This window comes from Urocitellus parryii, chromosome 4 (assembly GCF_045843805.1).
Source record: "Urocitellus parryii isolate mUroPar1 chromosome 4, mUroPar1.hap1, whole genome shotgun sequence".
Taxonomy (NCBI): Eukaryota; Metazoa; Chordata; class Mammalia; order Rodentia; family Sciuridae; genus Urocitellus; species Urocitellus parryii.
In genome coordinates this window covers 204521887-204536385 of record NC_135534.1, presented here as the reverse complement: position 1 = coordinate 204536385, position 14499 = coordinate 204521887, and the positions used below count along the sequence as shown (strand labels likewise).

Genomic DNA, 14499 nt, shown 5'->3' with positions numbered 1-14499 from the left:
TAAATAATCTCTGTTCTTAAGAAGGGTGTTGAGGGCTGAGGATGTGGCTCAGAGGTAGAGTGCTCGCCTAGCATGCATGAGGCACTGGGTTTGATCCTCAGCACCACATAAAAATAAAATAAAGATACTATGTCTACCTATAACTAAAAAATAAATATTTTTTTAAAAAAAGAAGGGTGTGGGGCTGGGATTGTGGTTCAGCAGTAGAGTGTTCGCCTAGCACGGGCAGGACCTGGGTTCGATTTTCAGTACCACATACATTGTGTTGTGTCCATCTACAAAAAAAAAAAAAAAAAAGAAGAAGGGTGTTGAGCCGGGTGCGGTGGTGCACGCCTATAATCCCAACAGCTCAGGAGGCTGAGGCAGGAGGATTGTGAGTTCAAAGCTAGCCTCAGCAACTTAGTGAGCCCTTGTCTCTAAACAAAATATAAAAAAGGGCTGGAGGATGTGGCTCATGTGGCTCAGAGCATCCCTAGGTTTAATCCCTGGTGAAAAAAAGAAAAAAATTAAAAAAAAAAAAAAGGAGAAGGAGAACAAGAAGAACAAGAAGAAAGGTATCGACCTCTCAGTTTATGACTTTTTTTTTTTTTGCCATACTGGGGATGGGAAGCAGGGTATTACAAATGCTAGGCAGACACTACAACTGAGCTACATTCCTAGCCCCTTTACTTTCTACATCTCAGTCTGTGAAGAAAAAAGAAATATGTCCTAAAGTATTAGCCTGGCAAGCTTGGGGTTTGCAAAAGCTAATGTAAGACTTAAAAGCAAAGACTACAAGTCATAAGGTTCCTTTCATGATGTCTGCAACAGTAACTTTCAACTTTAAAGTTAAAAGCCATTCTAAACAATTTCCTATTGATACATAGCTTAGTAAAAACAAATTAAGCTGAGCACAGTGGCATTCACCTGTAATCCCAGCCACTACATAGACTGAGGTAGGAAGATCTAGAGGCCAGCCTGGGCAACATAATGAGATAGTGAGACCCTCAGGAACTTAGTGAGACCCTATCTCAAGAAAAGAAATAGAGGCCGGGTAAGGTGGTGCATGCCTGTAATTCCAGCGGCTCAAGAGACTAAGGCAGGAGGATCACAAGTTCAAAGCCAGCCTCAGCAAAAGCAAGGCACCAAGCAACTCAGTGAGACCCTGCTCTAAATAAAATACAAAACAAGACTGGGGATTGTGGCTCAGTGGTTGAGTGCCTCTGTGTTCAATCCCTGGTACCCCCCGAACCCCCCCCCAAAAAAAAAAATAAAAGAGAAAGAACTGGGATGTAGCTCAGTGATAAAGTATGCCTAGGTTCAATCCGCAGTACAAAAAATACATGATTACCTTGTAACTTCTTTCTATGCATTGGAGAGGAAAAAGGAAAGAAAAATGGGATTCATACCATTTACTTGTACTCAATGCAACTGCCAACATTTGTTTGGTCATACCCTTTTATGTGTGTATGTGGTGCTAGAGATAAAACTCAGGGTCTCACATAAGGCTGGCCCAGTGTTCTAGCATTAAGTCATATTTCTGAGCCTGAACATATTCTTTACATAGAAACCTTACAGCTAAGTAGATTTGGAAACAGAAAACAAGACAATGAGGCAAAGGGCCATGCTTTCAATCCTCTGACTCACCCGCAATGGTGGAGATTTGGCTCACAGGGATGGTGGCAGCCTTCTGCAAGTCCATCTTTATCTTTTTGGCCTGCCAGAAAAGAATAGTGAGTAGTGAGAATATTTTGAAGAAAACTGAGTAGATACCCTCAGGATTAGGGAATGTGACACAACAGCTATACTCCTCTGTGACAGGAGGCTATGGGGAGCACCATCAGGCCATCTACACCTCCCCTACCTGACTATCCTTGCTGCTGGTCAGACCTTCAAAGGCCAACACACACTGGGCAGAAGCATCCTGCAGCTGCTGGTACCACTGCATCGTGCTGTCCTGGACCTTCACCTGGAGGTCTAAGGAATAAGACAAGATTTCATAGTGGCTGGTAGTTACTGAACATGTTACATGAGCCATGAACTGTGCTAACCACTTTCTGACATATTAACTGCTTTTTTTTGGTGCTGGGGATTGAACCCAGGGCTGTGCATGTGAGGCAAGCACTCTACCAATTGAGCTATGTCTCCAGCCCATATTAATTGCTTTAATAGCTACAATAACACTATGAAGTAGATACTATTATTATTATCTCAATTTTTTTAAAGATATCATTTTATTGTTATTGTTTATTTTTATTTTTTTATGTGGTGACAGGTATTGAACTTAGGGCCTCTTGCATGCTAGGCAGGTGCTTTACTACTGAGCTATCCCCCCAGCCCTTATTATCTCCATTTTCTGGAAAAAGAAACAGGTAATGGAAAGGTTAAGTGATTGGCCAAGGTCACACTGCTAGTAAGTACAATTAGATCCAGTGATTGGGCTCCATCCAGAGCCCATACTCTCAAACACTATACTGTACTGAGTTTTGTACATATTAAGTGAACATATATCTGTATATATTTACTTAAAATACTCAGTAATAGCAATACTTGGAATAATATATTTGCCAGAATTATACAGACTTCAAATATTTTTTTTAGAGAGACAGAGAGAGAGAAAGAGAATTTTTTTAATATTTATTTTTTATCAGAAGACACAACATCTTTGTTTGTATGTGGTGCTGAGGATTGAACCCAGGCTGCACGCATGCCAGGCAAGTGTGCTACCGGTTGAGCCACATCCCCAGCCCCCAGACTTCAAATCTTCATGCAAAGTGCTATGATATGAAATCAGGCTCCACATCAAACGAAACTAAATATGTTATATGTAAGTTTTGGTTAAATTTTCCCAACCTCTGGCCATATACCCTTGCTTCTTTTCACCAAGTTCTGAAACTTAGGCTGAGTTACAAGACTGTATTCACACCAAGACCCACCTTCATTCCGTGTCCCTCCTGGGCCCTGGGTGGGGACTGGGGACTGTGTGTGGGGCCCTGGCCCCTGATGTGTCTGTGAGGCTTGCAGCTTGGCCTGGGCCTCCTCCTCATCCTGCCTCTTCTTGTCTTCACAGGCTCTGGTGATCTCCTGCCCCAAGTTCCTGAGGAGGTCCCTCATTTCCTGCAGGGCTCTCTCGGCTTCAGCTTGGTTCTCTGCTGTGGGATAGCCACTCTGGCAGAGTGGAACAGACAGCATTTGGAGTTCATTCCCTAGGAAAACTTGTGGGGCTAAATCATACCTCATACAAGTCAATACATCCATAGAAGTGGAATTATTGGGCCAGTGGAATACCCAACACTCTGATACTAACTGGCTCCTTAGTTTCTTAAGACTGACCATCCCATCCATAGTATCTAAGAATAAAGTTGGCTTTTTTTTTTTTTTTTTGGTACCAGGGATGAACTCAGGGGCACTCAACCATTGAGCCACGTCCCCAGCCCTTTTTTATTCAGAAACAAAAAACAGTTTAGTTTGTTTGTTTGTATTAATTTATTTTTTAGTTGTAGTTGGACACAATACCTTTATTTCACTTATTTATTTTTTTATGTGGTGCTGAGGATCAAACCCAGAGTCCCGCATGTGCGAGGCGAGCGCTCTACCGTTTAGCCACAACCTCAGCCCAAAAGGTTTGTTTTTTGAATTACTTAGTCACTTAGGGCCTCGATAAATTGCTGAGGCTGGCTTTGAATTCACGATGCTTCCCCCTTACCTCCCCACCTGCCAGCCGCTGGAAATACAGGTGTACGCCACTGCACCCGGCCATAGTAATTTTTAGTAATTTTTTAAAACTATGTGATTATAGGGCTGGGGTCACAGCTCAGTGATAGAATGCTTGCCTAGCATGTGTTAGGCACTGGGTTGGAATCTCAGCGCTGCATATAAATAAATAAAAATAAAAGTCCATTGACCAAAAAACAAACAAACAAACAAACAAAAAACCAATATGCTAGTTTACAATGTTGTTTTAATTTGCAACAAATGTTTTAAAGGTGATTTTGAACTTACTTTTCTAATTATTGAACAATTATGTCTCTATACCCTCCCCCTCCACGAGGGCCCCCTGGGGATTGAATCTGTAACTCCACCACTGAGCTATATCCCCAGTCCTTTTATTTTGAAACAGGTTCTTGCTAAGCCTTAGACTCCTGAGAGGTTGATATTACAGGTAAGCATCACTTACCTGTAAGTCAGAGAAATCTGAACACCGACTAGATATTTGATCATATTAAATTACTAAATTTTTACATGTGACATCAGTATTTTGCTAAAAGCAATCTTTTTAAACTTTGGAGGTATAGATAAAGTGTGGCTGCCATGCACCGACCTCTATTGAGCTAGAGAATGGATGTGTAAAGATTCATTATGCTATCCTTTCTACTCCTGTATTGGTTTGTAATTTTACAAAATGAAACGTAAACAAAACCCATGAAGAGAATTCAAAAGTAATAAACTATAAAACTTCTGCTTCAATATAAATAAATGCTTGAACACTTAGAACTCATATAAACTATTTTTTTTTTTTTTTGCACTGCTGGTGTTCAAGCTCAGGGCCTTAGGCATGCTACACAAGTGCTCCACCACTGAGCTAGAACCCCAGCCCTAATTGATTTTTTTATTCATCTTTGTTTTATTTTTTGTGGCCTCAAGGATGGAACCCAGCATGCTAGGCAAGCACTTTACCACTAAGCCAGTCCTTTTTTTGGTGGGGGAAGCAGGGAGGGACGATACCAAGGATTGAACTCAGGGGCACTCAAACACTGAGCCACATCCCCAGCCCATTTTTATATTTTATTAGAGACAGGGTCTCACTGAGTTACTTAGTGCCTCGCCGTGCTGAGGCTGGCTTTGAACTCATGATCCTCCTGTCTCAGCCTCCCAAGGTGCTGGGATTATAGGTGTGGGCCACTGCACCTGGCTAAATCCTTCTCTTTTGAACCATGGATTATACCCAGGGGCACTTAACCACTGAGCCACATCCCCAGCCTGCTTTTTCATTTTGAGTCAGGGTCTCACTGTGTTTGTTTAGGGCCTCACTAAATTGCTAAGGCTGTCTTTGAATTTGCGATCCTCTTGCCTCAGCCTCTGGAGTTGCTGGGATTACAGGCATGCACCCTTGCACCTGGTGCTGCTTCTTTTTTTGATACCAGGATTGAACCCAGGGGCACTCAACCCCTGAGCCACATCGCCAGCCCTCTTTTGTATTTTATTTAGAGACAGGGTGTCACTGACTTGCTTAGCACCTCACTTTTGCTGAACTGGATTTGAACTTGCAATCCTCCTGTCTCAGCCTCCCAAGCCACTGGGATTACAGACGTGCACTACCACACAAGGCTGGCTGGTGTTGCTTTTTAAGACAGGGTCATGCTTAGTTGCCTAGGCTGGCCTCAAACTTGGTTCTCTTGCCACTGCCTTCCTAGTAGCTGGGATTACAGGTGTGTGCCACCATACCCAGATAAGGTACTCCATTTCAAAGATAGAAAAACAGTCACTCTAAGGCTTCTCACCTCTGAAGTGGTCCGAATGATCCCAGAGATGAGACTGCACAGCTGGTTGCCTCGGGTCCGGAAGGCAGCCAGGTCCACCTTCAGCAGGTCCTTGTGCTGTTCGGAGGTGTCCAGCTGCTGGTTGAGCTGCAGTACCTCCTCCTGCAGGGTATAGAGGCTCCGCAGGCGAACCTGGCCTTCCTCTCTCCGCAGTCGTTCCTGCTCTGCTTGCTTCAAGCGCTGCTGCTCTGCCTCTCGAAGTTTCAGGTTGAGAATCTATAGAAAGGATCATTGTGTCACTCTTTCTGAAGGGCTCCTGGCCTTTCTCTTTCCACACTTCTAGAGTACTAGGTGTGCTTTATATGCCTACAGATGAGCAGGAAAATGAATTCCTGAAGTCAGTAGTGCAGAGGCATGATATGGGCATGTCCTCCAGGATGACTGACAGAACTTGACCCTTCAGACAGGCTATAGACAGATAGCAATATACCTTCCCTGAATCTCCCAGGCACTGACCTTGGCTCTGTGACGATGCTCAGCTTTCAGCTTCTCCTGGTGGCCCAGGGCTTCCCTGGTACTAAATGAAATCGCAGGAAGAATAGTCAGGGATGCTTCTCAAGATGGTTCACCCTCTCCCCAAACCCAAGGATGATCATTTTCCAGGTTATATTCTTCTCCACTTATTTTATTTTGCTATTTAAGGACTCAGAAATTCAACTCTTTCCCCTTAGAATTCCTCTAGGGAAAGAGTTTCAGTTGAATACATGAACATCTCAGTTGTAATTCAGGGATACTCACCTCTTCTCTATCACTTCCCTTAAATCCTGAAATTCTTTATGCTGCTTCAGTTCCTTCAGCTCATCAAACCGCTTCAGCTGTTCAGACGCCATCTCTGAGAGGGCTCGTACTTTCCTTTCCTGCTCCTCCTGCCACTGCCTTAAGCCTTCCTGAAGAGGATCAACATCTGCCCTCAGAATGTCATTACCACCTTGCTCCTTTGCCCCTGAGCTACCCTCTCCTCAGAGACTCTCTAGGGCTTGGAATCATCTGCTCAGTTCACAGGACCTTTGCAGGAGCCCCTTTCCTTTGGATTGACCATTAAACTAAGCAGTTTTAGAAAGGCCCCTCCAGTTTGTCCCCTTGGTTTTGGTCAACATAGTATCAAACAACCATGCACTTCAAAATTTCCATCCTAAAGTGGAATCCAGTCTCATAAATGCCTTTTTAATTGTTTCCTCCAATATAAAAGATGTGGGGCAGAACTATATCACACCTCTGAATGTAAAACCTCTTGTATCTACTTTATCATATGCAGTAGTGACTGTGCTTTATCAGAGCTGCTTTTAATGTCATTATTCTAGAAATCTTTCTTTTCATATGATAATTAAGAAGCTAATAAAAAAATGGTGCCAAGTATTACAACAGTTACAGAATTTTTTCTCAGGTTCTGCTTCTTTTTTACCAATCCCTCACCCCTTTTAATGGAGTGTGCTAGATGTTTCTACAATTTTGTTCAGATGACTAAAAAAATCTGGAAAAGCTGAGGCTGCTATTGATGCATACATACTGCTATTATTGGTCTTTTTATATAAATATACAAATATATATATATATATATAATAAACATATAAACACACAACATACACAAATAACTCAAAATTTTGAAAACACTGGCTGTGCTGTCAACTTTGGAAAAAGTCGCCCAGTTTTCAATTTGAGTAAGCATTGTACAGAAATTAACAGAAATATGTTAATATGTCCAGAAATAGTAACCTTAATTTTTTTCAATTTATACATGGGTAACGCACTGTATCAAATATGTAAGGTCTTATCTACATGGATTTGATTACAGAAACTAAAGTAATCTTTAATAGAAAGAAAAAAATTTCCATTCATAAATTTTCATGGTACGAAATCCTTATTCTACTCTAAGTCCACAAACATGCAATGCTCATTCTTATCTTACTCCCTTCCTCATCTCTGCCTAAATTATCCTCCCACCCCCACTGAGGAAAGTCCTTTCCTTCATACCTAAGGAAAAAACACCTAAGGGTATCAGATATTTCATTTACTACCTATTGAAAATACTCTCTCTCATTTTTTTTGTGTGTGTGTTTTTTCTTTTTTTTTGTACCAGGGATGGAATTCAGGGGTACTTAACCACTGGGTGACATCCGCAGTCCTTTATAATTTCTTTTTTTTTAGTTGTAGATGGATACAATATCTTTATTTATTTTATGTGGTGCTGAGGATCAAACCCCGTGCCTCATACGTGCTAGGCAAGTGCTCTACCACTGAGCTACAACCCCACCCCTACCCAGCCCTTTTTTTTGTTTGTTTTATTTTGAGGCAGGGTCTCACTGAGTTCCTCAGAACCTTGATAAATTGCTAAAGCTGCCTTTGAACGCATGATCCTCCTGTCTCAGCCTCCCAAAATGCCGGGATTATAGGCATGTACCACCATGCCTGGCTTCTCATGTTTTGTTTTGATTTTTGGTACTGGAGATTGAACTCAGGGGCACCTGACCTCTGAGCCACATCCTCAGCCCTATTTTGTATTTTATTTAAAGACAGGGTTTCACTGAGTTGCTTAGGGCCTCACTAAATTGCTGAGGCTGGCTTTGAACTCTTAATCTTCCCGCCTCAGCCTCTGGAACTGCTGGGATTACAGGTGTGCAGCACATGCCTGGCAAATTTTTATATATTTTAAAACCATTATAGTACATGTGTGTGGCTCTTGGCTGTTTTGGTCTATTGACTGGGGGTCAGGGCAAGAATTAATGCCTTTTGTCTACACACATTCAGCTCATCCCCATTATCAGCCCTGCAAACCCCGCATCATCTCACTCCTGCTATTTCCAGTCTGAAGCCTCTTTGCTTTCCAAAGGCAGAGTCTATTTATGTGCATTTGTGTGTGTCTGTGTGTATGTATCCTGGGGTTTGTCTATCTTTGCTTTATCATTTACCATTCCTCTACTGACATTCTGTCTTCCAGAAGAACATAAAAAGTATTTCCCTGCTAATGATCTCTCTCACATAGACTCTGTTGTGTCTTCTTCCCAGCTTTCATTTTAGTAGTCGCAAAGGAAATGTTAGGCTAGGTGCAGTGGTGCATGCCTGTAATCCCAGTGGCTCAGGAGGCTGAGGCAGGAGGATCTAGAGTTCAATGCCAGCCTCAGCAAAAGTGAGGCACTAAGCAACTCAGTGCTTAGTGAGACCCTGTCTCTAAATAAAACACAAAATAGGGCTGGAGATGTGGCTCAGTGGTCGAGTATCCCTGAGTTCAATTCCTGGTACCAAAAAAAAAAAAAAAAATTAAAAAAATCTGAAAATTCTTTTTTTTGGTGATGGAGCTGGGGCTGAGGCTGGAACTCTAGGCAACTGCTCTACCACTGAGCTACACCCAACTTGCAGATTTTTTGACACTCCTTCCTCCCACCCTTTCCACTTCAAGATGAATAGGACTTCACTACAACTGGTGAAGGAGACATGCCCCCCAAAATAAGAACTTCCCAGTCAATGTCTGAAAGGGCCATACAGCTCTGCCTGTTTTGTAGGATGCCTGCTCTTGAAACATAGCCACCTTGCCATGAGGAAGCCCAGGCCATGTGGACAGGACAGCTGTTCAAACTTCAACTGCCAGACAGGTACAGCTCTGAGATGACTCTAGCCTCAGCCGCTGCAACCACAACAAACTCTGAATGAGAATCTCCTAGCCAAACCTACTCAACCCACAGACACACAACAGTAACAAATGCCAGCTGTTTCAAGCCACCAGGTTTGGGATATTACATAGTGACGTATACTTCAGGCAAGAAATGGAGAATTCTTCTCTGAAAGAAAAGGAAAAGGAAAAAGGAAGGAAGGAGGGAAATAGGAATAAAAAGGGAGAAGGAAGAAAGGAAAAAGGGAAGGAAGGGCTTGATCCCTAGCACTGCAGAGAAAGAAAGGAGGAAAGGGTGGAAGAAAGGAAGGGGGAAGAGAGAGACAGACAGACTGACAGATGGACAGCAAGCAAGAAGGCTCAACCTCCAAACAATGGAAGGATAGAAGGGGGAAAAGAAGGGAAAGAGAAAGGGGAGAAGCTGGGTAATTGTGGCACACACCTACAGCTAGTCAGGAGGCTAAGGCAGCCTGGCAACTGCAAGACTCTCTCTCAATTTTGATTTTTGCCATCCAGGATGGAGTTGGGACCCAGGGCCTTGTGCTTGAAAGAAAATTGTTCTATACATTCCCAGCACTGACCCTATCTCAAAATAAGATAAAAAGGGATGAGGATGCAGCACAATAGCAAAGCACCTGCCTAGCTTGTGAAGCCCTGGCTTCAATCTCCAACACCAAACAAAACCAAAAAAACAAACCTTAATTAGCTTTATTTTCAATTATAGAATTGAGCATTATTTCGTCCTATACAATAGAATAAGTGTTCCCAAAAGTCAAATAAATCAATTAAAATTGTGCCATTCTTTCTTCAGAGGCTGTTAGATCCCACTTTCATAGTTCAGTCTTACTTGACAACCCTGGACCATTTCCAAATTAGAGAAAAGTAAACAGAAGCCAGGAAACGCCTTCGTATTTTTCCCAAAGTTACATGTAAAATACAAAAGCCAGTGAAACCAGTGTGTGTGTGTGTGTGTGTGTGTGTATGCTGTAGATGGACACAATATCTTTATTTTATTTATTTATTTTTATGTGGTGCTGAGGATTGAACCCAGTGCCTCATATGTGCTAAGCAAACGCTCTACCACTGAGACAGCCCCTAGTGCTCTCTTAACCTCTACATTATACTACCTCCCCAAATAAGCTTCTGTGTGTAGGACACCATGATGAGCATACAGTGGACATTCCTTTATCTCCCCCAGTACTGGTGTATCAAACCTGGGGTGCTCTACCACTGAGCCACATCTCCAGCCTTTTTTATTTAGTTTGTTTTTGAGATAGAGTCTTATCAAGTTGCTGAAGCTGGCCTCAAACTTGTGATCCTCCTGCCTTAGCCTCTTGAGTTGCCATCCAATGGGCATTTCTAAACCCTGGAGAATGAAGTTGAATGCACCTCCCTAGTAAGTGGATCAGGCATGCCTTACTTCATGGGTTCACTTACTGTTCCTTTCATTCTGTGGACCAGTTCATACATTCGGATGCAGCCTTCCACTCTAATTCCACGAGAGGACTGAAGTGCCATAGATTCTGTATGTTGAGACTCCTGTTTGCTCTACAAAGGAAGAAGAGGAAAAAGAACTGAGTTTTTAACCTTGTAAAGTTGGTGTTATCTCTTCTAGGTCAACAGATCACATCCAAATTTATAAAATTTATAACAATAAAAACACAATTTAGGTTAGAAACAGTATGCTTTTCATAACATTCACATTGTTCTGTTTTTTGTTTTTGTTTTAAGAAACTGATGTTTCTTGCTTTGGGTGGATTTTTGTTTTATTTTGATTTAGACTACTAGCTTGTGTGTTCAGCAAAATTTCCCCCTTTCTTCTGATAAGTATCCATTTGTCCTGGGGTGGTTTGGACGGAGCAACCCCAGCTACTCCTCCAAACTTTCAGGTGCCTCAGAAGAAGGCACCTGACCAGACTGACAATCAACGTGCTCTCTCCTGTATCGTATATCCATCTGATGAATAGGGTATATGACCCAAGCTAGGCCAGAACCTATCTTTTTTTTTTTTTTTTTTTTTTGGTACCAGGGATCAAACCCAGGAGTGTTTAACCACTAAGCCACATCCCTCTCCCTTTTCTTGTATTTTGTTTAGAGACCGGATCTTTCTGAGTTGCTTAGGGTCTCACTAAGTTGCTGAGGCTGGCTTTGAACTTGCAATCCTCCTGGCTCAAGACTCCTAAACCACTGGGACCTTTTCTGATGGAGCCAACCAGGAAGGCTCTCTCTGTCAGGAACGCTAACCTAAGATGTGAGTCTGGGGTTCCCATTAGCCAATATGCCAGACAGTGTCTATCTGAAAAACAAAACCAAGAAGAATGAGACAAAAAGGAAAGATGGAGAGGCAAAACCCTGTTTATGGATCATTGATTCAAAAAATAATAATAAGCAGAGAAAGAACAATGGTAATCATCTAGATCTAATTCCAGATGTTCTCCTGGACTTCCTGAACTAAATAATTCCTCCCCATCCTTTGTTACTTTAACTGGTTAAACTGGATTTCTGTTCAACACCAAAAATTCCTAAATGATATAAACCACAGAAAGCTAAAGAGCTATGTAGAGGAAGGTCCCGTGTACTTTTTTTTTTTAAATTTTTAATATTTATTTCTTAGTTTTCGGCAGACATAACATCTTTGTTTGTATGTGGTGCTGAGGATCGAACCCGGGCCGCACGCATGCTAGGCGAGTGCGCTACCGCTTGAGCCACATCCCCAGCCCCCCGTGTACTTTTGATCCAGTTTTCCCCAATAGCACCATCTTTCATAAATACAATAAAACATTAAAAGGAGTAAGAGATTGGCAGTGGTACAATCCACCAAGCTTATTCAGATTCTATCAGTTTCACAGGCACTCATTGTACTTGTGTACAGTTTTTATGCAATCTATCACGTGTCGATTCGTGTAAACACTACCACACTCAAGATACAGGGGCTAGGAGTGTAGTTCAGCAATAAATATTTGCCTAGTATACATAATCCCTAGCATTGAAAAAAAGAAAAATACAGAACTCTCTCCCCTCACCAAAAAGCTACTCATACCACACTTACATTTGTAGCCATGTCATTTCCTCCTCCATCCCTAAACCCTATCCTGTTCTCCAAGCTGATACTTTCGTTGGTTAGAGAATGTTAAATAAACCAGGCTGGGTAGCACATACCTGTAATCTGAGGCAAGGGTATCACAAGCTCAAGGCCAGCCTTGGCAATTTAGCTAGACTCTGACTCAAAATAAAAAATAAAAATGGCTAGGGATGTAGCTAAATGGTACAGTAATCCTTGGGCTCAATCCCCAGTACCACACACACACACACACACACACACACACACACAAAGAAGATTAAACAAAGTTGGGTGTGGTGGTACCTGCCTATGATCCCAGCTACTTGGAGGCTGAGGCAAAAGAATTACAAATTTGTTTCATTCGGTACTGGGGATTAAACCCAAGGGTGCTTTACCACTGAGCTCCATTCCTGGTTCTTTTTATTTTGAGATAGGATATCACTAAGTTTCTGAGACTGGCCTCAAATTGTGATCCTCCTGCTTCGACCTCCAGAATGGCTAGGATTATAGGGGTGTGCCACCAAGCCCTGGTTGCAAGGCCCTGAGTTTAATTCACAGCACTGTGAAAAAGAAGAATGCAAGAATGTTAAACAAAAGAAATTATATAGTATATTAACTTTTTTTGGGTACTGGGGATTGAACTCTACCCAACTGAGCTACATCCCCAGGCCCTGTAAGTCAGCACTTTATTTTGGCTCAGAGGTTTCTGCCCATAGTCACCTGGTTGCATTGTTTTCAGGTCTATGGTGAGGCATAGAGGGTGTGATGGAGGCAAAGGTGTTCACCTCACAGTGGCCAGAAAGCAAAGAGAAAAAGAGAAGAAGGGACAAGGATCAAGAAATGACCTATATGTATGTGCTCCCAGTGACCGATTTCCCACAACTAGGTCCTACCTCCTACAAGTTCCCCCATCTCCCAATAAAGTCATCAACTATGAACCCATCAAGGGATTACTCTACTGATGAGGTCAGGGCCCACATGATCAAGTCACTTCCTAGGAACCCGACCTCTGAACATTGATGCACTAAGGAACAAGCCCTCAAAGCATGAGTCTTGGCTGGGTGTAGTGGCACACACCTGTAATCCCAGTGGCTTGGGAGTCTGAGAAAGGAGGATCGCAAGTCTAAAGCCAGCCTCAGCAACAGTGAGGCACTAAGCAACTCAGTGAGATTCTGTCTCTAAATAAAATACAAAATAGGCTGCGGATGTGGCTCACTGGTTGAGTGCCACGATTTCAATCCCTAGTACCAAAAAAAAAAAAAAAAAAAAATCTTAAGACTCTTTTTTGGGGTATAGAACCATTCTGTATTTCCACCCAAAATATATGTGAGATCCAGACTTTCTATGTCCTCACCAACAATTCGGTGCTCTCACTATTTTTCTTTCTTTTTTTTTTTAATATTTATTTTTTAGTTTTAGGTGGACACAATATCTTTATTTTATTTTTATGTGGTGCTGAGGATCGAACCCAGTGTCTCATGAATGCTAGGCGAGCACTCTACCACTGAGCCACAATCCCAGCCCCTCACTATTTTTCATTTTAACTATTCTTATAGATGTGCAATATTATCTCATTGTAGTTTTAATTTACATTTTCTTAGTAGCTAATAACGTTAAAAACATTTTCACATGCATATTTGCCATCTATATACTGTCTTAGGTAATGTCTGGTCATATCCCTTGCCTATATTTTTTTATTTATTTAAAGAGATCTTTATATAGTCTAGACAGAAAAACTTCATCAGACAGGTACTTTGCAATTGTTTTCTTCCAGTATGTACTGTCTTCACAAGGTCTTTCAGAGAACAAAATTTGTCATTTTAATGAAGTCCAATTTGTCAATTTTCCTTTTATGAATTATACTTTATAGTTTTGTTTCTAAAAGGTTTATAGTTTTACCTTTAAGTCAGTGATCATTTTGAGTTAATATCTATATAAGATAAAAGGTTAAGGTGAAGGTTGATTTTTTTTGTGTATGATGATCAGTTGCTAAAAATACATATATTTGGTAGAAGGGGATTGAACCCAGGAGCATTTAGCCACTGAGCCCACAACCACAACTCCCCTCTTTTTTTTTTTTTTTTAAGACAGGGCTTTATAAGTTTCTTAGGGCCTCACTAAGTTAATGAGACTGGCTTTAAATCTGTAATCCTTCTGCCTCAGCCTCCTGAGCTGCTGCGATTACAGGCATGTGCTACCACACCCAGCCTGCTAGAAATATTTTTAAAAGAACCTGGCATGGTGGTGCATGCCTGTAATCCAGCTACCCAGGTCGCTGAGGCAGGATGATTCCAAGTCTGAGGTGAGCCTAGGCA

The 14499-nt window shown here is 41.9% G+C and overlaps 1 protein-coding gene across 1 annotated transcript in view; it reads right to left on the bottom strand.

The window, feature by feature from the left end:
• LOC113181119 (GLE1 RNA export mediator) overlaps positions 1–14499 on the bottom strand; it is a 32043-nt gene that overhangs the window by 12331 nt on the left and 5213 nt on the right. The window contains exons 3-9 of the mRNA XM_026386501.2: positions 10561–10671; positions 6258–6406; positions 5976–6036; positions 5481–5735; positions 2916–3147; positions 1844–1956; positions 1627–1696 (exon numbers count right to left, since the gene is read on the bottom strand). Coding sequence (XP_026242286.1) covers positions 1627–1696; positions 1844–1956; positions 2916–3147; positions 5481–5735; positions 5976–6036; positions 6258–6406; positions 10561–10671 — 991 coding nt within the window. The remainder of the gene's footprint in view (positions 1–1626; positions 1697–1843; positions 1957–2915; positions 3148–5480; positions 5736–5975; positions 6037–6257; positions 6407–10560; positions 10672–14499) is intronic.